Here is a 24,259-nt window from a genome sequence, read left to right on the forward strand (position 1 = left end):
GCAGAGGTGCCTCGGGTTGGTAGTCCAGGACCAAATCAAATTATTTACGGTCAAAGTGATAGGCAAAACCAGTGCTAGTGGCTGCCAATCATAAAACACGTGGACAATCTGTAGCACAACTGTACACCCCCACATAACTAACCCTAATGGCTATTTTACACACGCCGGTTTTCATCGGCCGGCAAAAAAATTAGTTTTTTTTGCCGTGTACTAATTTGAGTAAAGTATGAAAATAAATGGTTCCTTTCAGACGACACAAACACGGCCCAGTCGCCGTCTTACAGTCGTGAATATCCACTGACAAGGACGACTGCCGTGCCGAGTACGTGCCGTCGCTGCAAGTCAGTGAACTACATGTTGCTATGTTTTCTTTCACACACACCGGGATTTCTGAGCTTGTACCCACCCATAACGCCATATTTTCCAAGTGTTGTGGTACCTAAGTGTCAACATGAGTGACAGCTTGGTATAGATACAGAGAGACTGAAATCATTAGTAGAAGCCAGATCAGTTTTATGGGACAAAACACAAGATATTTATAAAGATAGAAATGCCACTCGAAAGGCGTGACAAGAGGTTTCCTGTGAATTGAGTGAAGATTTCAATGTGTTGTGAGACAAGCATAAAGATATATATGGTTAGTACTTTTACTTGTAGGACTGTTGTCAATTATTGTGTATAAACTAGTATTATCTGAATAGCTATATATATATATATATATATATATAATCTTCCAGGCTATGGCACTCAGCGGACTCCTTCAGGAAATAAAACTCCAACAGCAATTTGCTAGTATGCAACGTTTCGGCTTTAATTAGCCGTTTTCAAGCAAATGTTGCTTGAAAACGGCTAATTAAAGCCGAAACGTTGCATACTAGCAAATTGCTGTTGGAGTTTTATTTCCTGAAGGAGTCTGCTGAGTACCATAGCCTGGAAGATTGTATACACTGTACCAATGTGCACCGCGGCAGGATGCAGCTGAAGTGAGAGTGCCGGTTGTCAGTTTGATATATATATATATATATATATAGCTATTCAGATAACCACAACATTAAAAACAGCTGAAGGCCGAAGCATGTGAAAGACACTGATTGTCGGCAAACTAACGGCCTGCCAAAATCGGTGTGTGTGAAATAGCCCCTAGGATGACAGGTAGGCACAATTTACTCAATATAATATTTTTTCCACATTTTTCAATAAATAAAACATTTGTCCTACGGCTGCCGTGAAAAAAATGCTAATATTCTAGGGCGCCGTGATTGAAGAAAGTTTGGGGACCACTCTACTATGGGCATTTTTCAGTATGGATGGCGTTTGCGATGCGATGGCATACTGATGATTTACTGCCCAGTGCGCACGCGCAGGAGATGCATTAATGCGAAGGCCTCTGCCTGATTGACAGGTACGGGGCAGCGAGGCGGCATTGCAGGGGCGGTGTGGTGAAAACGGGGTGGGTCTGGGCGGCTGCGTGACGTCACATGCGGCCGATGCAATGGACAACACGGTTGCACTGCACCTGCCTTCGCAGTCAGGCTACGCAGGCAGGAGGCATCACTAATTCAGCTATGTGATCGCATCGCTGACGGCCATTTGCGTGCTGGGTAGTCTTGCCCTGTGCTGGGCGGCCCCCAGCATGCTAAATAAGAAAAACTGCAACTGATGCTGAATAAGGTCCAATATCCTTCTGCTAAGGCACTGACTGGTAGGCCTTTATAAAAAAACGTGTTCCTTAGGGTCGCCGTGGTCTCCCATGAGAAAATCAGCCACATTGATGGAATGCGTCCAGATTATTTATTTATTGGCAGATATTTATATAGCGCACACATATTCCGCAGCGCTGTACAGAGAATATCTGCCCATTCAAATCAATAACTGCTGCAGTGGAGCTTACAATTTATATTCCCTGCCACATTTACACACAGTCACGTTAGGGTTAACTTCTGTTGGGAGCCAATTGACCTACAAGTATGATTTTGGAGTGTGGGAGGAAGCCGGAGTACCCGGAGGAAACCCACACAAGCACAGGGAGAATATACAAACTCCACACAGTTAGGGCCATGGTGGGAATAGAACCCATGAGCTCAGTGCTGTGAGGCAGTAATGCTAACCATTACACCATCCGTACTGTCCAGATGAGGTTGTTCATTACAAAATATATACGAATCATACCTTGTCACTGATTCGATTTCAGACCACCATATATGCAGAGACAATTTAACAATGGTAAGCGATCAACATATACTTTGTAAACTATGCAGCGCTATCTCAGAAACCCACGGATGATTTCACATGTAGCAAAACAAGTTTGAACAGGAAGAAAATTACATCTATACGGGTATTATAACTTCCCTTCTTCACTCTGCTAGTTAAGTATTTACTAATATCTCTCTCACATTAGTAAAGGTAACCATTCATTACAGTTTGTACAGCGCCATTGTCCCCCCTTTGACAACTTTTTTTGCACTGAATTTTATATTGTGGAATTCTGCCTCCCACGACCTAATCACTATATATATATATATATATATATATATATATATAGATTTTTTTTCAATGACTGAGATCTGAGTCATGTCGTACCATATCAGATAGGAAGGTGCATGCTAGCACACAATGGGTGTCACACTATACCGTGGTTATTGCACTCCATCACGGGTGGCATACTGGTCAGTATATCATATAGTGTTTACCCAACTCGGGGCTGGATTAATGCTTGTGGCGTCCCAGGGCAACTAACTTGTGTGGGCGCCCTCCAATAGAAGGATTACATACGTAATACCGGCGAACAGGATGCCGGCTGTCAATACCACGACAGCGGCATCCCGCCCGTCAGAATGCCAGCAGTGGGGCGAGCGCTATGAGTCCCCTTGTGGGATCGCTGCGCTCGCCACGCTGTGGGCTCAGTCTCTTATACCACTCTATGAGTGTTGTGAACACCCAATAACCCTGGTGCGCCGGGTTTTCCGGGTGGCATTGTCGGCTTTCAGTGTCGGTATCCTGAACGCCGGGATCCTGACAGCCGGCGTTGTAACTGCATCTCCAATAAAATGGCCCTTAACCCCCCCCCCCCCCTATATGCCCACAGTTCCCCCCATGTGAAGATGATGAGGGGACACGGCGGGTGTCGCTCTGCGCTGCATGCAGTCTGTCTGTATGCATTGCAGAATGCAGAGCTGCAGCACCTGTTCTCAGCAATTGCAGGGTTAGACTGACCCTGTATGTGGGGCCCCCCGGGGTGACCACCTGTGTCTCCCCCAATTACACAATTAAATGCACATTTGTACACAGAATATGCCTTGTAATAAGGTACCTGAAGGGGGATAAATGAGGATGCTATGTAGAGAGAGCACTGTAGGGGTAATTCAGATCTGATCGCTGGGCAGCGATTTTTGCAGCCCTGCGTGCGATCAGATAGTCGCCGCCTACAGGGGGAGTGTATTTTCTCTGTGTAAGTGTGCGATCGCATGTGTAGCAGAGCTGTACAAACTGATTTTGTGCAGTCTCTGCGCAGCCCAAGACTTACTCAGCCGCTGCGATCGCATCAGGCTGATCGGGGCTGGATTTGATGTCATACACCCTCCCTTGAAACGCTTGGTCCCGCCTGCGTTTTTTCCAGACACTCCCTGAAGACCTTAGTTGCCACCCACAAACGCCCTCTTACTGTCAATCTCCTTGCGAACGCCCGTGCGAATGGATCCTTCGCACAAACCCGTCGCTGACCGGCGAAGCACTTTGCAGCCATCCGTCGCGCCTGCGCATTGCGGTGCATGCGCACGCGCAGTTCAGATCTGATCACCCGCTGTTCGAAAACGCACAGCAGCGATCGGATCTGAATTACCCCCTGTATTTGTAGTCACTCAGACATTATACAGTCAATTGAATATGAATAACCAATGCTATATTTTTCTGCTCAGGATATTTACAGCGATTTCTTGGAGCAAAATTTACTTATTTGCATTTCTAAACTGTCATAAAATAATAATAAATGATCTAAGTCTCCTTTACCCGGAGAATTCAAGTGTTTTTGAATCTTCTTTCCAAAACCATTGTCCAGGGGTGGGCCTCGTTACCTGCAGAAGGAATGCAGCATACATTCATAAACTAGTCTCACAGACATCATTCCCCATTACTGACAGTGTACTCAGGAGCAAGGAGAACTGCACTTCCATAAGAAAATATATCAATGCAGTTCAATGTCATCTGATAGAATTCTATTAGCAATCACTATATGAGAACTAGATTGTATATGCAAGTTACTATGATTATATGGAAAAGCTGAATCACAATATAAAGTATCTGGGGGGCAGATGTATTAAACCTGGAGAAGTGATAAGTGGAAGGTGATAACACACCAGCCAATCAGCTCCTAACTGTCATTTGTCAAACCCATAATGATTGGCTGGTGCGTTATCACCTTCCACTTATCACTTCTCCAGGTTTAACACTTCTGCCCCCCCTGTACCATATGGCATGTGAGTAGCGATGTTAGTAAATAGGGTCACTCACCAGCTCCATGGTGTTTTACCACATCGAGCACTGGCAATCAGTTCCTTCCCCTGACTGTGTATCCTGAAGTGCCTGCAGCTAGGCAACCATTCTTCTGGAGGGGGCGGGGCATATTGGTGAGTCTTACAGGGGGCGGGGCCCAGGCTGAGACAGAGCTGCTTGTGCTTAGTGCTACAACAGGGGAATATCTGAGTATAAGAAGTACACATGAGGCTGCAGGGCAGGGACATACACTGTGCAGTACAGGCTTGCTTGCTTCCATTGCACAGGCTGTAATCTGATGACACTTTTGCACACATGAGGAATTTCTCACATTCTGATGAAGCTCCCCCCAGCATGTCAGCCAGCTCCAGGACAAGAGGCAGCCTTGTTTTTTAATCCAAATTGAGCACTTTCACATCTGCTAGAATTGATTCAAACTAGGGATGGACATTGGAAGGTCGACATTGAACGGTTGCTGGGTTTCTGACATCAAATCCAGAGATGCGATGGCTGCTAGCCGTCACATCGCAACCATTTAATGGTATAACCAGGGGCGGTTTAAGAGAGCAGGGGGCCCATGTGCAGACCCCTCTTCTCTGTGGCGCCAAATTGTGCCGTAGTCTACTATGCATTCGCAGGTCTCCGCCATGTTCCAAATAATCTTTTCTGTGCATGCGCAAATCACCAGTAAAATGACCATTGCGCCAACTTCCGTGTGATTTCTGCTGCAGCGCCAACGCAGGATTCCAGAGAGGACAGTGATTAAACATGGGTGCAGTGTGGGAGAACTTGGATGGAGACGAAGCGTTGCGGGTACGGAGCCGGCGAAACCGGACCGGCGACCTCAAAACGGTGATCGTGACGGCTGATTGACATCGGAAAGATGGCAGCGTGCCTCGCGCCCGCAGGAGGCAACCATAATTTTTGCTATTATGCAATCGCAATTTCTACTTGATCGAGGAGGGGGGGGGGGGAGCAGCGGTCAGCATGCAATCTCATCTGTTACTTAACAGAATTTGCAATCAAACCTGAATCTGGCCCAGTGGGGGTCATTCCGAGTTGTTCGCTCGTTATTTTTTTGTCGCAACGGAGCGATTAGTCGCTAATGCGCATGCGCAATGTCCGCAGTGCGACTGCGCCAAGTAAATTTGCTATGCAGTTAGGTATTTTACTCACGGCATTACGAGGTTTTTTTCTTCGTTCTGGTGATTGTAATGTGATTGACAGGAAGTGGGTGTTTCTGGGCGGAAACAGGTCGTTTTATGGGTGTGTGCGAATAAAAGCTACCGTTTCTGGGAAAAAACGCGGGAGTGGCTGGAGAAACGGAGGAGTGTCTGGGCGAACGCTGGGTGCGTTTGTGACGTCAAACCAGGAACGAAACTGACTGAACTGATCGCAGATGCCGAGTAAGTCTGGAGCTACTCAGAAACTGCTAAGAAGTGTCTATTCGCAATTCTGCTAATCTTTCGTTCGCAATTTTGATAAGCTAAGATTCACTCCCAGTAGGCGGCGGCTTAGCGTGTGCAAAGCTGCTAAAAGCAGCTAGCGAGCGAACAACTCGGAATGAGGGCCTGTGTACGGAGGATTACAGTTCCCGTTGTACTGGTTAGGAGCAGCCAGCTGGATGTGAGACAACTGTTGCTGTGTACTTACCGCATGCATTGTGGCACTGGACTGATCCACTGCCTTTCAGCAGAATAAATACCAATGGACCTCTGCACAGAAGGATCACTCTATGGCAGGGGTGGCCAAACAGTCGATCGCGATCCGCCGCCCATCCATCCGAAGCCGCGCCTCTCCTGCCTGCCGCCCTGCCCCTCAGTCTGGTCTCCGGCAGTGACAGCGGAGTGTATAGCTCAAATCAGGCGCCGGTTCGTTAGCCAATCAGAGCTCGCAGACCGGCGCCTGATTTGAGATATACACGCTGCCGTCACCGCCGGAGATCAGACTGAGAGGCAGGGCGGCAGGCAGGAGAAGTGCGCGCTGCGCTCTCTACACACAGCACGGTGAGCAGTACTATGGGGGCATATCTGGCACATGGCACTGTGGGGGCATATCTGTATCTGGCACTGTGGGGTCATATCTGGCACTGTGGGGGCATATCTGTATCTGGCACTGTGGGCACATGGCACTGTGGGGGCATATGTGTTTGAGGTTTTTACCTGTGGGGCCAATGTGTTATTTCGTGCGAGACAGTCATTACACTCTGTGCAGCAAGGCTACGTCCCTTTTTTTGTTATACCACACCCCTTTTTTTGGGCGTGCGCTATTATTCCACCTAGGTAGATCACAAAAGCTTTTCAGCTTTCAAAGTAGATCGCCGACTCCAAAAGTCTGGCCACCCCTGCTCTATGGGTTGGTCTGTCTAAGCAGTGTTTTTACTGTTCATATATGATCTGCTGTGTGACCGGGTGTAGTATGGTATGCCGGCACCCAGCATACCTAGTGCCAGAATCCCGACCGCCGGCATACAGACAGCTGGGCGAGCGCAAATGAGCCCCTTGCGGGCTCGCTGCGGGCACGGTGCCCTCCAGGGAGGTCGTGGACCCCCAAGAGGGAGAAAAGGTGTCGGTATGCCGGGTGTCGGGATTCCGGCGCCGGTATACTGTGCGCCCGGATCCCAACAGCCGGCAAACTAAATACCACCCGTGTGACCGAATGACATTCATGTAAGGTACTATGGGGGTAATTCCAAGTTGATCGTAGCAGGAATTTAGTTAGCAATTGGGCAAAACCATGTGCACTGCAGGGGAGGCAGATTTAACATGTGCAGAGAGTTAGATTTGGGTGGTTTTTTTTATTTCTGTGCAGGGTAAATACTGGCTGCTTTATTTTTACACTGCAAATTAGATTTCAGTTTGAACACACCCCACCCAAATCTAACTCTCTCTGCACATGTTAAATCTGCCCCTCCCTGCAGTGCACATGGTTTTGCCCAATTGCTAACTAAATTCCTGCTGCGATCAACTTGGAATTACCCCCTATAGACATATGGAGTCTTTGTATAAAATACTGCTTCACTGTAGACATACAGATGATATTTTGCACCATGTTAGTAGTACATAGTAAGGGCTACAGGATAAGCCCGGTGGTGTCTGGGTCACTGTTGGTTATTTGTCAGGGCATTCTTCACTGGCTGGCACGTGTATGGAGCCACTAGGAGACATTTAATTGTGACTTCCTTTCATGTTGAAAAGCTGTTGTGTACGGGCACACACAGAGTGTTACAATATGCGCAATCAATTACATTCAAAAGGTGAACACCCATCTACCCCCCTCCTTTCAGCTGCCCACCTAAAAGGCAATCTACGCTCTGTTGCCGGACTGTGGAAGTTCCCATGGTGGAGAACCTTACCTTTGACCTCAGCACCGTTTTCTCCATCAATTTTCTGAAATAGTTATTGTGTAACTTGTGTTTTATTATAGTGGTCAATGTGTACTTTATTTCAATGCGTTTTATACTCGTTGCCGTTACTGTATTCTATCTTTGGTCCGCTGGGAAAAACAGACTTGTTTAATACATACATTGTTTTTAGGAACACAAAACATCACTTGTTGAAGAAAATACTTTATTGAATGAAAGTCTGAAAGTTGAACATGGAAATAATGTATAAAAAAACCATTGACAGACCAATTTAGCAAGAAGCTAGCAGAATCCTTGATACGCAGCATACCCTCACCGGAACAGCAGAAGCAGTAATCCCTGTTAGGAGAGGGTCATAGGACATTTACAAGTTTAAGGCTTAAAAAAAAAAAAAAGAAGGAATTTGTAAACCGTTCCAAACTGAACAACGGGATTGCTAAAGTGGGATTCCTATACATCAGGGTATGGTTGGGGAACGCCCTATGGGCTAATAGCAGAAACTGGTGACCGTTGTACAGCATTATCAGGGATCAGTGCTTATTTTTATTGTACAATTTCTCTGGAAGAGGAATAAAACAGAAGTAACGGTACAGTATTTATAGCTCCCAACGACAGTGCAGTAATGGGAGAGTTCTTTACTGTACAAGGAGGCTTTATCCTAACAAAGTGTTTTCTGGTCGCTGACCCAAGTCAACATGGGATAACCTGATGAGTGCAGGGTTCCTCTGACCCGACATCTACCAAAGGCTGGAAACACCAGTTCTGCTCTAGTGTGCTAGGACTGATGTTACCGAAAAGGAAATGAGGTTTTATGTGGCATTCCTGTGTTACTTCTATATCACATTCCTGGTATACAACAACATGACAGAATACAGCAAACACCAGGTAACTTGTAACATTAGGAGATTCGGTCTTCTCCGTATGTATTCCTAACAAGCCATGTTTTCAGAATTTCTGTTCCTGGACTTGCTTTAAGTTTGTAGTAGTATGGATGCACCAAAGATCCTACCAAACTGATGCACGCACTATGGGGGTCATTCCGACCAGTTCGCACGCAGCGGTTTGTAGCTGCGGTGCGAATGGGTCCGGAATGCGCATGCGCAGACAACGAAGAAAGCGGTCGCACAGACGGCCGCAAGAAGATTGACAGAAAGAAGGCGTTCTTGGGCGTCTCCGGACCGTTGCCTGACGTTTTCGGGGAGTGGAGAAGAAAACGCAGGTATGTCCATGAGAACGGAGGGCGCACAGGGTAAGTATGTTCAGGGCTGGTCTTGATCTGCTTGAAATTGTTTTAGCTTAGCAGGGCTGCACAAGCGATCGCAGCCCTGCTAAGCTAAAATACACTCCCCCATAGGCGTGGACTAGTTGATCGCAGCAGCAGCAAAATGTTGCTGGCTGCGATCACCTCGGAATGACCCCCTATGTGTTTGCTTATTGGGATCCCGAGATTGGAAAGCCATCATTTTGTCAGTTGAAGCAACATTCAGGATAATTAAACCAATCAACTCAATAAGACACCGTGACATCACTGAGGCATAACGCACAATGTGACGTTTTAGGGAACCAATATACAAAGTCCGCTGGTTCAACGCCCAAGATGGTCAACCGGCACACTATACTTTATGCACCTGCAAATGACTAATCTCAGTTTACAGTTGTGTAGGATCCGTGCGGGAAAACACACATATTCCTAGTACGCGCGCTCATAACTTGTTTTCAGAGTTACACATTCTACATTCTGGAACCAGACTGGCTCTCATTCCAGTCCCTGATAATGGCAAGTCAATAATTTCTTAAAATATACCAACATCTTAGTATTCTGTGCTGCTAAATTATTGCTATTATGAACATGCTCTAACCCTCCCATCTATAACATACTAGGTCAGGACCTATGCTGCGCTATTTATTCCAAAATACAAAAGGATATTTGAATAAAGCCACATTACTATCTGGAGCCAATCCGACCTTCCCCCACCAGCTCAGGTTTATGTCTCACAGACCGAGGCGACAACCTGTGTAGGTGGGTGTGAGCAGGAGGGCCAATGAAGAGCCACAATTCCATACACTGCAGTTTCTGATTCGCGTACGCTACATGTAATCTGCCCACCATACATTATGCCCAGAGTACGGGAGAAGACAGACAACATGTATTGGATAACAGGCGCAGTTTTTCTAACAATGACTATACTGAACACGTCACCATCACAGTATTATGGCGGACTATGAGTCTTACCGACACAGTAGTGTTTTGTTGCGCACTTTATGAAAGGATTAGCGGGTAAACTTTGAACACATGACAAAACTCTTTGTATAAACCTTCAATTAAATCAATTCAACCATAAACCTCCCTCACCTAAGGCGAAGCATTAAAGCCGCAGAGTAACTTGGCTACCAACACCGATCCAGCAACAAAACAGAAATGCTCTTAGTTCAACTTTTAAACTGCTAAGAGGGATATTTTGGGGACTGGAAGCCTGTAGGGGTTAAAGGTAACATTAATATGCTGCAAAATGTATACGTATACATGAATTAGCATTCTATACTATTGCCTTTTAACCATTGCCATAGTATTACAGGGAGCAGTATTTCTACCACTAGGAAATCTAGTCTACTTCTTCGATGGTAGGTCCCCCTTTATCTCCCCCAGCAGACCCTGCGCTGGGCCCTCCGCCCTGGTGGAGCTTGGTAATGATTGGGCTGCACACCTTCTCCAGATCTTTCTGCTTGTGCTCAAACTCTTCTTTCTCAGCCATCTGGTTCCTGTCCAGCCAATCAATGACCTCTTTGCACTTGGCCAGTATCTTCCCCTTATCTTCGTCACTCAACTTCCCTTTCAGCTTCTCATCTTCCACCGTCTGCTTCATATGGTAGGTGTAAGACTCTAGACCATTCTTGGCTCCTACCCGCTCTCGGTTGTTCTCATCCTCTGTCTTGTACTTTTCAGCATCATTCACCATTCGATCAATGTCTTCTTTACTCAGCCGACCTTTGTCATTGGTGATCGTGATTTTGTTTTCTTTGCCGGTGCTCTTATCCACTGCGGTCACATTGAGTATTCCATTGGCATCTATATCGAAGATCACCTTAAGAATGAAACAGAACAAGTATTATTTCACATAAGGCTGTGATTGCTGGTAGGGCATTAAGAACATAAAGTGAATGGCATTTTGTTCTAAGATATTGGATCCTTGTCCCAAAAAATGTTGTAGTGTGAAGCATACAGGTTATAATGGCCAATGCCATCTGAAGAATTATATACCGGACCCCGGAATGTGGTAAATCTCACAATATGTACCAGCCAATACGGGGGCTGCTACTGAATCATAGCACATATCTCAGATATCTGCTGCAGTACCACCTACATGCATCCTGCGGAAGCTTACATTTTGTGGGTAACCCCCGAAAAATGACATTTTCAGGGGATTTCCTGAACAATAAGCCCCATTATATGAAACCATTGTAAGTTCATATACAAAATAAGACGGGTGGTATTCAGTTTTCCGGCTGTTGGGATACCGGCGCCCGAATCCCAACACCCGGCATACCAACACCTATTCTCCCGCTTGGGGGGTCCACGACCATCCTGGAGGGAGAATAAATAGCGTGGGGCTCATTTGCGCTCGCCCCGCTGTCAGAATGCCGGCGGTCAGGATCCCGGCGCCGGTGTGCTGGCTGCCGGCAAACCATACTACACCCAATAAGACAATTTGTCCAAAGACAAAGGTGTGTGCTTAGTTTCCCAGCAATGTGCACTTACCATAGGTGATGCACAGGGTTGGTTACCGCGTGTGAGGCACAGGAATGTGCGGTTACCATAGGTGATGCACGGAAATATGCAATGTCCGGTTACCGTGTGTGAGGCACAGGGATGTAAACGGTGTGTGTGTGTGTTTAGTTTGGGTGTGTCTTCTCTCCCGGCTGTGTGCAGTGAATAGAACGTGTATCATTTTCCCTTCCTGATTTGCCGCACAGCCAGGACTACAATGAAGATACTTCCTCACCTTAGTGTCAGCTATTCATCACATACTACCGACCAGTAGTGCAGAAAATAAAAGTATGTTACTGTGAGAAAAAGATCTTTTGGCTACAAATCACGCAATGAAGTCCTACAAAGATCACTACTGGAGATTACATTATTGGAGACTATGGGGGTCATTCCGAATTGATCGCTAGCTGAAAATGTTCGCTGCGCAGCGATGATGCAAAAAAAGGCACTGCGGCGCAATGCGCACACGCGACGTACTTTCACAACGAACGATGTAGTTTCACAGAAGGTCTAGCGAAGCTTTTCAGTCGCACTGCTGGCCGCAGAGTGATTGACATGAAGTGGGCGTTTCTGGGTGTCAACTGACCGTTTTCAGGGAGTGTTCGGAAAAACGCAGGCGTGCCAGGAAAAACGCAGACGTGGCAGGGCGTGTTTGTGACGTCAAAACAGGAACTGAATAGTCTGAAGTGATCGCAAGTGCTCAGTAGGTCTGAAGCTACTCTGACACTGCACAAAATTATTTTGTAGCCGCTCTGCGATCGTTTCGTTCGCACTTCTGCTAAGCTAAAATACACTCCCAGTGGGAGGCGGCATAGCGTTTGCACGGCTGCTAAAAACAGCTAGCGAGCGATCAACTCGGAATGACCCCCTATATGACACTGCAGCCGATCGCCCAGCTGCAGAATAGCAATGTGTTTATTCAGACGCCTCTACATCTCCAGCACCGGATGCCCTTCCTGTCCTCCCCCCGCCCTCTCTGATCTGCCAATCATCACCTCTTCCCATTCCCACCTTCAGGATTTCTCCTGTGCGGTGCCCAACCTTGGTATGCCGCCTCTCGCTCAATATGCTATTCTCCTGCTCATATGTTTGTGTATTTGTATGTGGCGTGAAGGAAAATGTGCGATATTGGCGGCTGTGAGGTGCAGAGAAATGGTCGGCAAGCTAGCTGCAATGTGTAGGGGAAGCCCCTCAGTATAGGAACGATTCAAATCATTTTTTTTTTGTACTGAAAAAAACAAAAACAAAACACAAGTGTGTAAATGTAAAGAAAATAAGTTTAAAAAACAAAAAAAAACTACTTTATTTCACATCCTATCTCCTTCAGGGGGGAACTGAGCTGCAGGACATCCATGGACGTGTAGGGAAGACCAAGACCACATCACATTACACCAGTCTCGGAAACTCCTTTTGCCCACAGCACTGCAGAAAAACTAAACTATACACCATAGGTGCTTGACCCTAGAACCTACCTTTTATATATTACCCGCACTAGTTATATCACTATAAACTGTGGGATAAATAAATAGCCGTTGTTGCTTTTTTCTCTTTTACTTCATCTTGCGTCTCTATAAAACAACTACCAGATTATTCAGCAATATGTCTGCGGAATGTCTGGTAAGGTCTGTGTTATTGGGTATGCGTGTACTCGCTATATCCAGAACTCCCAACTTTTAACTCTATGGAGTTAGGAGCTGCCACTCTTGAGGCGCAGTTGAAAACGGGGCAGGGCCTCTGGAGGGGTGGGTGGGGTGGAGCCTAGTACTCTGACCCCTGTTTTTGTCATTTTGGGGGCGTGACCAGCACTACCTGAGCAAGTGGGCAGCCCCAGGCTAACCCTCCCTGCACTGCGCACAGCATCTATTCAGTGATCACCGGCTGCTTTGCAGAGCAGAGCAGCGGTTGTCACTGGCTATCCCATCTGTCCCCCCTGCGTGACTGTCCCGCTGTATTCGGGACAGTTGGGAGGTATGCTATATCCTTTATATACAACTGACTAGGTGAAATATAAAGAAAAATAAAATAATAATTAAAAAAAAAAAAACATTTAAAAGATGCAATAAATAAATAAATGAAAGACTAACAGAGTTACACGTTGAACATGGAATTAAAATAATGTTAAGCAGTTAGCCTTATGGAATATTAATAATAGCTAATGATAACTATTATATGACAATGGGGGTCATTCCGAGTTGATCGCTCGCTAGCAGTTTTTAGCAGCCGTGCAAACGCATTGTCGCCGCCCACCGTGGAGTGTATTTCAGCTGTGCAGAAGAGTGAACGCCTGTGCAGCAGAGCGCCTGCAAAAACATTTTGTGCAAAACAAGACCAGCTCTGGACTTACTCTTCGTGTGCGTTGATTCTAACGTTGGAGGGTTGGCTTTTGACGTCACACACCCGCCTAGCGTTCGCCCAGCCACGCCTGCGTTTTCTCTGGCACGCCTGCGTTTTTCCAAACACTCCCAGAAAACGGTCAGTTGACACCCAGAAACGCCCACTTCATGTCAATCTTCCTGCGTTATGCCGTGCGACTGAAAGCTTCGCTAGAACCTGTGCAAAACCACAAAGGACTTTGTACCCGTACGTCGCGCATGCGCATTGCGGTGCATGCGCAGAAATGCCGATTTTTAGCCTGATCGCTGCGCACAACGACAGCTAGCGATCAACTCGGAATGACCCTCAATGTGCTATAGAAAAAAACACCTTTTGATACATTTAATCCAGCAATACCTGCCATGCTGTGGTGAGTCAGTATGGCAGCTTTGGCTATGCCGACTTCTGTTTGCTGCCCTGCAGGACTGCGTACAAAGATCTAAGTCAGGGAAGAGGTCGGGCTGCAAGAGGGCGAGGTGGGGTGCTATTGCTAGCATTACCATGTCGTTGTTATGGCAACTTCCCCCCCACATAGCTAATTGAATCGATCCTTTAGTTTACAATGTAACCAGACAGCATATACAGACTGTGCCAATGGATCCACCGACATAGTGGACGATTTGGTAAGCATTCACACTTGAGACATCAGAATTGGTGGGGCGTTTGAACTTGCCCGCTCTTACTGTGATGTCAGAGGTCGCCCATGCACACGTCTGTGAACGACATAGTTCACAGACATATTGGGTGAACCCAGAATAGTCCTTATATAGTGTTCACTCTAGGAATTTTTTAGGGCAGGGTGCTGATCACGGGTAGGGCACATTTTTCATTCGGGAGGGCACATTTTTCGTTCGGGAGGGCACATTTTTCAATTAGAAGGGCAAAATTAGGTACATACTATAATGCTTGGTCCTCCCATTCCCACATGATAAAGAATGGGCAGTGCGCGCCAAAGGCGAAAATTTAGGGGCGTTGTTTTTCGTGGGGTTAGGGGCATGGCCACATAATAGTGGCAATTCACATTACACCACACAATAGTGCAGCTAATACACACTGCACCAGGTAGAACCTCCTATACACACTGCGACAGGTAGAGCACGTTATACATATTGCGCCAGGCAGAGCACATTCTACACTTTGCGCCAGGCAGAGCACGTTATACACATTGCGCCAGGTAGAGAGCACTGAGACACACTGCACCAGGTAGAGAGCACTGAGACACACTGCACCAGGTAGAGAGCACCGAGAAACATTGCACCAGGTAGAGAGCACTGAGAAACATTGCACCAGGTAGAGAGCACCGAGAAACATTGCACCAGGTAGAGAGCACCGAGAAACATTGCACCAGGTAGAGAGCACTGAGAAACATTGCACCAGGTAGAGAGCACCGAGAAACATTGCACCAGGTAGAGAGCACCGAGAAACATTGCACCAGGTAGAGAGCACCGAGAAACATTGCACCAGGTAGAGAGCACCGAGAAACATTGCACCAGGTAGAGAGCACCGAGAAACATTGCACCAGGTAGAGAGCACCGAGAAACATTGCACCAGGTAGAGAGCACCGAGAAACATTGCACCAGGTAGAGAGCACCGAGAAACATTGCACCAGGTAGAGAGCACCGAGAAACATTGCACCAGGTAGAAAGCACTGAGACACATTGGAGGAGGAGGGGGGGGGGGGGGGGGGGGGGTAGATGGTTCCGCACACACATAAGACAAGGGGTAGTGGGGCCACACACAGGGGGTTGGGGGGGGCAGGAGGGCACAAGGTGTCTCACACACGGGGGGGGGGGGGGCGCACAAACCAGGGTGAGGGGGGTAAAGTGTGCCACACACAAAGGCTGGGGGTAAATGGGGTCACATGCAGGGGGTGGGGGCAGGATATGGCAATGCATTAAAATACATGTTCATTACTTTGTGTGTATCTACTTACTCACACTCTGGCAGCTGAGGGTCACACTCCGGTAGATGGGTACGCTGGCCAGTGGCACTGGCTGGTGGGAGATGGGGGCTGCCCGCGGGTGTCTGGCCATGCACACAGAGAGGAGGGAGGGCTGGGTTTGCCTCGGCGGGAGAGGCAAACCCAGCCCTCCTGTCTCTCGCAGAGGAGGGGAGATGCGGCGGCTGACAACTAAGGACGGACGAGGTGGGCGGGCGGGACGGACGAGGTGGGCGGGACAGATGGGGCGGTACAGACGGGGCGGGCCGCGGAGGTCTCTGTCTCTCATGCAGGTTGACAGTGTGACTGTGATTAAGCACACTGGATTACTGCAGTAATGTGTCCGGTGGCTTGGCGGGGTCCGGCGGGCAGCAAAGTGCGGGGCGGGAGGGCGCACACAAATGGGCAGGGCGGCATTCAGGTGTCTAAAAAAGGGGCAGGGCGCAGCGCCCTGTGAAAGACACCTAGAGTGAACACTACTTATACAATACTGTACCTCTTTATTAACAATGTTGGAAAGGCATTACACATAAAACAGCTGCTTTATTAATAAATCAATCAATCACTGAGGGAACAGTTTGGATATAGTGTGAATTGCTGTTATCACTCTATTAGTCTCACACATAAGGATCTGCAGGGGTTTTTATCTCCCACTGGATAAAATGGTATGCGAGGGGTTAATTCGCACTAAGAAATAGACCACACTGTGCCATATACAGAGGCGTAACTAGGGTTTTTGGAGCCCAGGGCAAGATTACGAATGTCCCCCCCCCCCCCCCAAAAAAAAAAAAAACAACAACAACAAACGGCAATAAAGCAACTGTGTGCGCGCATGCTGAAAAATGGGGGTGACCACATTCCTGAAGGGGCGTGGCTACTGAAAATGGGGCGTGCGAGTGGGGGAGGGACTGAAGGCCTGGCATGAAAGTAATAGTAGTAACGCTGCCCGGCTGCAGGGAGGAGGAAGCGCCTGGGACAGCCGGAGACTCCAGGGACGTGACACCACCCCACGGGTATCGCGGGGGGCCTCAGTCCCCGCATTGCGGTGTTAATCGCATATGTTAGTACATATGCGATTAACATCACTGCGATGGGCGACGATGTATGTTATTACATCCCACCCTGTGTCTCTTAGTGTCCTCCTCCCCCCTTCAGAGAGATAGTGAGTGTGTGTTTTGTGTGTGTTTGTGTTATTTTACCCCCCCCCCCCCCGCCCCCCCTTTACCTTCAGCTGGGAGTCGGGAAGCCGGCAAGTCCAGACAGAGCAGATGGTGGCCAAGCAGCGGGGAGCTCAGTCACGCTCCCTCCCAGCAGCAGGTGACTGGGACCCACCACAGCAGATACTGGATATATCTACTGTGATCCCTCCATAGTACATCTGGGATATAAATATTTGCGGGTAACCCCATTTTCAGGGAACATTCCGCAAATAAATAATGATAAATAGGCCCCTTAAACTGACAGATCATTAACACGTGTGTTCAACATGTGACATAAAACGTTCTGCCAATCTTCATTGTTAGGTTGTGTTACATTGGCAGTGCCAGCGTCACTCTCTCTCTAACCATAGCACAGACCTCGCCCTACCTCTGCTCTAACCCTTTCTGTGCTTGGGGCTAGAACACATTCCTACAGTGTCAGAGAAGTAAACGCTCCACCCATAAATGGCTCCAACTCCACCATTTAGTTTAGTGTACAAATGAAATATATGCACATTGTAGTAACAACTAATATATACTGATCCTTGAGCTGGTTGCAAGCACAACATGCTACAGTTACGTGACCCAGAGCTGTGCAAACTTCATCTTCAGAGACCCTTACGTAACAGATCTCCTCAACGTCACAAGTGCTATAATAAGCACCACCTGTAGATCTATTAACACCCGTGCACCAACTAGGAGATCTGGAAAACATGCAATGTTAGGGGGCCCTATGGAAGGAGTTTGGGAAATACTGGGTTAAGCCACTTCGGGATGTTGTGCTTCAGCTGTTATGTAACAAAATCCATTTTATGTGGGGCTGCAGACCAAGGGGGTCATACAGACCTGATCGCACGCTAGTTTTTTTTCGCTGCGCAGCAATCAGGTCCGAACTGCGCATGCGTATGCACCGCAATGCGCAGGCGCGTCGTACGGGTGCAAAGCGGATTGTTGCTGAGCGATGGATTTTACGAAGAATCCATTCACACAGCCGATCGCAAGGAGATTGACAGGAAGAGGGCGTTTGTGGGTGGCAACTGACCGTTTTCTGGGAGTGATTGGAAAAAACGCAGGCGTGTCCAAGCGTTTGCAGGGCAGAGTGTCTGACGTCAATTCCGGGCAAGAACAGGCTGAAGTGATCGCAGCGGCTGAGTAAGTCCAGAGCTACTCAGAAAGTGCACAAAACTTTTTTGTACCGCTCGGCTGCACATGCATTCGCACACTTGCAAAGCTAAAATACACTCCCCTATAGGCGGCGACTATCTGATCGCAGCGCTGCAAAAAATAGCTAGCAAGCGATAAACTCGGAATGTTCCGAGTCTGTATAGAGAGCCCTTGCACATCTTGTTACACACGGGATGTAATAACATATGCTGTGTACTGATGCCATGAGAAACACTGGTGTCCTACAGAGTCAACAACATCTAATGGAATAACACCCTTCTCATCCTTCATGGAGTTCTGTATTTGCTATAAAAGACAAACTATTGTCACTTAAACATGCACCATTTTCTATAACTAGTTCTAAACCACAATTAAAAATCTCCAACTCTAATGGCCCATACACACAGTGAGATTCAGGATATGCCCGATTCTCACTATGCGACAGGGGCTAGGTCGGCACATAGTCAGTATCGCAAGCACACTCATTATGTGCCTGCGATACGGACTATGTGCGATTTTGGCTGTCAATTTTTACTATCTCTTCTATAGAGATAGTCAAAATTGACTTGCCTGCACAGTCTATCTATTCTTGCGATGCCGACCGCGCATCGGCATCGAATCGAGATCGCAAGGTGACATTCACCTTGCGATCTGCACTAACTTTTCTTACGATTTTGACTATGTAGTCAAAATCGTAAGAACAAATTTCACCGTGTGTACACACCATCACAGTCTTTTAGGTTTTAAGGCTATCCATGGCTAATCAAAATAAATGAGATAATTATGGAGTAGTCTGCATCCAAGCATGGATAAACGTAAAACATGGACTGTTATGGGGTTTCAAGAACACAGTTGGGGTACCACTGGCACTCTTAATAATAAAGTGTGAGCACCTCACGCAAGCCCCCCCCCCCCCTCAGAATAGATAAGCAGGATCACCTCAATTTGGGGCACTCCTCTGGGTGCAGGAGGGATGGAGGTCAGGTCGAACTTGCCCAGCAGGTTGTTGTCCTTGGTCATGGACCTCTCACCTTCGTACACTTGCACCAGCACACTGGACTGATTGTCAGAGTAGGTGGTGAAGGTCTGAGTCTGCTTGGTGGGGATGGTGGTGTTCCTCTTGATAAGCGCAGTCATGACCCCTCCGGCCGTCTCGATGCCCAGGGAGAGCGGGGTAACATCCAGCAGCAGCAGGTCCTGTACGTTCTCCGACTTGTCCCCAGTCAGGATGGCTGCCTGCACCGCAGCTCCGTATGCCACCGCCTCGTCTGGGTTGATGCTCTTGTTGAGCTCCTTGCCACTGAAGAAGTCTTGCAGCATCTTCTGGATCTTGGGGATACGGGTGGAGCCACCAACCAGCACGATCTCCCGGATCTGCGACTTATCCAACTTGGCATCCCGCAGGGACTTCTCCACCGGCTCCAGAGTGCCGCGGAATAGGTCGGCATTCAGCTCCTCGAAGCGGGCACGGGTGATTGAGGTGTAGTAGTCGATGCCTTCAAACAGCGAGTCAATCTCGATGCTGGCCTGGGTGCTGGAGGACAAGGTGCGCTTGGCCCGCTCGCATGCCGTCCTCAGCCTCCGAACTGCCCGTTTGTTGCTGCTGATGTCCTTCTTGTGCTTACGCTTGAACTCCTCCACAAAGTGGCTGACCATGCGGTTGTCGAAGTCCTCTCCGCCCAGGTGGGTGTCGCCGGCAGTGGACTTCACCTCGAAGATGCCATCATCGATGGTCAGCACAGACACGTCGAAGGTGCCACCTCCCAGGTCGAAGATGAGGACGTTTTGCTCGCCACTGCCCTTCTTGTCCAGTCCGTAGGCGATGGCCGCCGCCGTTGGCTCGTTGATAATGCGCAGCACATTGATGCCAGCAATGGTGCCCGCATCCTTGGTGGCCTGCCGCTGTGAGTCATTGAAGTAAGCAGGGACGGTGATGACAGCGCTGGGCACCTTCTTGCCCAGGTATGCCTCAGCAATCTCCTTCATCTTTGTCAGCACCATGGATGAGATCTCTTCTGGGGAGAAGGTCTTCATCTCCGCCTTGTACTCCACCTGCACTTTCGGCTTGCCCCCCTCATTGATGACTGTGAAGGGCCAGTGCTTCATGTCGCTTTGCACGGTCGCATCATCGAACCGTCGGCCGATCAGCCGCTTTGCGTCAAAGATGGTGTTGGACGGGTTCATCGCCACCTGGTTCTTCGCAGCGTCTCCGATCAGCCGCTCGGTGTCCGTGAAGGCGACATAGCTGGGGGTGGTGCGGTTCCCCTGGTCATTGGCGATGATCTCCACCTTCCCGTGCTGGAAGACCGCTACGCAGGAGTACGTGGTCCCCAGGTCGATCCCCACAGCTGGATGGCTGGACGACATTGTGCGAATCTCTCGGGTCACCCGTCGTAACCTCCGCGTCTTCCAGAGGCAACTGCGCAGCGGCTCACCTGCGCTGAGACTCTTATACTATCCCGCCCCCCTCCGCTCATTGGCCGGCGCCGCTTTTTTTTGTCTGGAAACTTCCAACGAATCATCTCTGGAAGTTTCCTATCGTCCCGTGAAGCTCCGGCGCGAGCCCGTCAACTCCTAGTACTGTGATTGGAGGCCGGCGCTACACGGCTGACCAATCGAAAATGGCCTCCGGGATAGAGGCGGGAGGAGCATCTGTCACTTTTTCCAGTAACGCAGGAGCCGTTTCTATGGCAACGGGACTTAGCCTGGCGGAGGCGTGGTCGCTCCCGGGAATCAGATTTGAATAGTGGGCGTGGCCTGTTGATATGTGTAATTCCTGAGGGCCAGTTAATGCCAGGTACTTAGCTGTGTGTGAGGAACTTGCATCTGGGAAGCATTTATTATCCTTATTTGGTTATACTGGATCAGTTCTGGTTTTGGTAACACTGCTGTAAGGGGTTTATCCTTTATTGCTTATAAATAAAACAGCTCTTTGCTTGCTCAATGCATCTGGCTGCAGAAAAACTATCTTACAGTAGATATGAGGCATAACTCATCTCACTGTATAAACAGTAACAAAATGGAGCTTTTTACACTGGCTCAGTCACTACACTGTGCAACAGATGATGTAACCAATCTGCATTACTGCCCTTCAATTATATCTCAGTATAAATTCATGGACGTGTTCTTCAACGCTGACGGTAAAAATGATAACCCCCCCCCCTTCCTATGACAAACTTTTATTGGCCTTTAAAACTTAGTGGTAATTCAAATCAGCTTTCTCCATAAGCGTCCTGCATTGCTCTATGTCAGACAAATGTTACAGCATATTACAGATTTGGAACACCAGAGGCTGGCAATCTCCTGCTGCCTGCAGGGTGCAGCGAGCCAGGATTTGGGTGTTCTCCAGGTTTTGCAGTTGCTGTTCTATAAGCATGCTGCCACTCCCAGAGAGACCTGTGACTGACCGCAAATATGTGTTTATCAGAGCAGATTAGCAATGCTAGGAGACACATCAGTAACAGAAATGCTTTCTTTAGTAGGCACTGCGGCACTCATTCTGAGAGACAGGCACATCTGCAGTGCTTTCCTGTACGACTGCGGCAGCCTGCTTACTACCATATGCTAATACGAGTAACCATCTGTCTTCATGCGGAGAGCCGGGGTCGCCGACTCATTATTTGACCCAGGCCACAACTGTCGTCAGTACTATTGGGAGTTACACCCACCCTATACTGGGTGCAAAATGTCAATCGGAAACAGGAATCCCTTCTCCATCTGCATGTGGCAAACAGGCACAGAATTCAGCTACAGGCCCACGTCGCCCCCACGACATGGATCAGTTCCATGCGATTCCATGGTTAGCGCCCAGAGGGGTGTGGTATAATAGATCGAAAATGTTATGGTCGACAGGTATAAAAGGTCGACACATGACAGATGGCAAGGCCAACAGGTACAAAAGATTGACACGGTCAAAAGGTCAACATGACAATGATTGACACAAAAATGGTTGACACATGTTTTTTTGGGCCAAATCTTGTATATTTCATGTTCTGTGACCACCATCAGTAAAAACGTAGACTCTTATGGACTCGCTTCACTCACCACGCTTTGGGCAAAGTGACTCGCTACGCTCCCCACAGGTTACTATTCCCAATAGATGTCCACGTGGATAGTAAATCAAGAAAATGTTGGGAAAACCTTAAAATAATAACTGTTGACCATTTGTGTGTTGACCATCATCTTCTTTTTAACCCATCGACCTTAAGCACTGTCAACCTTTCTTCTGTTGACCTCTTGTACCTGTCGACCTTATGGCATATCGACCACCATGTGGTGTTGACCTATTGAATGTCAACCAATACATCGTCAATCTATCATCCGGATATCCACCCAAAGCAGGGCCGAAACTAGGATTTTGGGCACCCAGGGCAAGGCAGTAATTTGGCACGCCCCATACACACACAATTTGGAACCATGTCAAAAACACAGTAATAAACAGTTGGCAAAGTGACAACCAGCACCGTCAGGGTGCACCCAGCACACATTCCCTAGGAAAATGGATAGGAACATAAGAAACCTAAGATTCACCTCAGATACAGTATTGTGGGGGACTCTGCTGTAGGACTACAAAGCCCAGTATGCCAGTCATGACCTAGGACCAATTAAAGAGGAGGAGTACCAACCTTCTGGGGAGGGGACACAGACAATGTGGGTTATCCTGGCTGCAGAGAGGAGTCCCTAGGACAGGCTGATGTTATATACCTTATACAAGCCATGCAATCACTGTATATCACACACACTGGGGGGGGGGGGGGGGACTCCAACTGGCCAACTGCTGTAGGACTACAAAGCCCTGAATGCAAGTTGAGACCTAGGATCACACTTTGGGAGGCAGCAGCTGTCCTGGCGTACATAGACCTCACCCCAGTGCCCAAACTAATTATTGGCTGCTGCTGCTTCCTCTTGCCCTGTCCTCCTCTGGTGGAGCCGTGCAGAAAGGAGGAGGCCCTGAGGAACAGGGTCAGGGGCAGACATAGTTTACACAGGCACAGGAGTGTGTGGACGGCCACCCCCGCCCCATTCAAAAGTGTTCTAGTTGCCGGGGATGGGGAAGGGCTGGTTTCCCAGGAGTCCACATTGGTGAAGCTGGGGAGCGGGGACCTGCAGCGAGGGTTCTGGGATCCGGCAGTAGGTAGCCCCTTAAGGCCCTGTCCTCCTCTGGTGGAGCTGCGTGCGGGAAGGGGAAGGCACTGGGGAATTGGCCTGGGGGAAGACATTGCTTACACAGGCAGCTGGAGAGTCCTTGGTCACCGCCCCTGTCCCCCATTCATTAGCATTCTAGTTGTCGGGAGGGGGGGGGGGGGGGTTTCTTTGGTGGTGCTGGGGAGCAGGTACCTGCAGCGTGGGTTCTTGGACCCGGCAGAAGAAAGCCCCTTAGGCCTGATAGGAAGGAGGGGAGGCAAAGTACCCATCTAGTACCCACCTCTGCGCCCTCTCAGATTCTGCACCCTGTAGGGGTCTGAGTATGAGTCCCTGTATCATCCCACCTCACAGTGGGGCTCAACACCAAGTGCATTATTCAACTGCAGGCCAACACCCACAATTCCCAACTGTATTGATTTGCCCCTGAGAGCATATGAATTTATGGGAGATAAAAGACCATGGGGACTACTTATTACCTTCTGAACAGATTTTTTTTTTATCACTGCTCATCGCAGAGATAGAAAATGTTATTTTTAGCAGATCATCATACAGAGATCACCAGGACAGCTGAACGATGCTCATTTCTCCAGCGACACTGGCCAGCAGCAGTCATCCTGCTTGTCAGGCCAGCACAGTATGATCTGGTAAACCAGGTCTCACGTGCAGAGGCGTATCTAGCACGGGGCGAGCAGGGCACGTGCCCTGGGCGCTGTGGAAGCCCCCAACAGAGGGGGCGCCACCGGCACGGCCCGCTCACCCCATGCAACAGGGATTCCGCCGACGCTACCTGCGGCGCTCTCCCTGTCTTCCCGGCTGCTGTG

The 24,259-nt window shown here is 48.5% G+C and overlaps 2 protein-coding genes across 6 annotated transcripts in view; both read right to left on the reverse strand.

Annotated features, from left to right (window-relative positions):
* The window catches only part of PPP1R36 (protein phosphatase 1 regulatory subunit 36), a 40,668-nt gene extending 35,522 nt beyond the window's left edge, over positions 1–5,146 (reverse strand). For 2 of the 5 annotated variants that reach the window (XM_063947221.1, XM_063947218.1), the window contains exons 1-2: positions 4,507–4,594; positions 4,006–4,070 (exon numbers count right to left, since the gene is read on the reverse strand). In XM_063947221.1, the coding sequence (XP_063803291.1) occupies positions 4,006–4,070; positions 4,507–4,515 (74 nt within the window). In that variant the 5' untranslated portion in view covers positions 4,516–4,594. Of the gene's footprint in view, positions 1–4,005; positions 4,071–4,506 lie in introns of all 5 variants that reach the window. The other 3 variants (XM_063947220.1, XM_063947219.1, XM_063947217.1) reach the window with 3 other exon arrangements.
* A 2,894-nt stretch (positions 5,147–8,040) lies between these two features.
* HSPA2 (heat shock protein family A (Hsp70) member 2) lies at positions 8,041–20,754 on the reverse strand. The gene is made up of 2 exons (XM_063947222.1): positions 19,233–20,754; positions 8,041–10,935 (listed from the first exon to the last, which is right to left on the reverse strand). Exons 1-2 carry the CDS (start codon positions 20,658–20,660, stop codon positions 10,456–10,458), a joined length of 1,908 nt encoding a protein of 635 aa, XP_063803292.1. The 5' UTR covers positions 20,661–20,754; the 3' UTR covers positions 8,041–10,455.
* Between the last annotated feature and the right edge of the window lie 3,505 nt (positions 20,755–24,259).

This window comes from Pseudophryne corroboree, chromosome 12, assembly GCF_028390025.1.
Source record: "Pseudophryne corroboree isolate aPseCor3 chromosome 12, aPseCor3.hap2, whole genome shotgun sequence".
Lineage (NCBI taxonomy): Eukaryota > Metazoa > Chordata > Amphibia > Anura > Myobatrachidae > Pseudophryne > Pseudophryne corroboree.

Bases quoted from the DNA above. Each gene is read 5' to 3' on its own strand.
- HSPA2 (XM_063947222.1), bottom strand. From the start codon at position 20,660: ATGTCGTCCAGCCATCCAGCTGTGGGGATCGACCTGGGGACCACGTAC. The intron at 10,936-19,232 runs GTGATCCTGCTT...TTCATTCTTAAG, and splicing joins GAGGAGTGCCCCAAATTGAG to GTGATCTTCGATATAGATGC.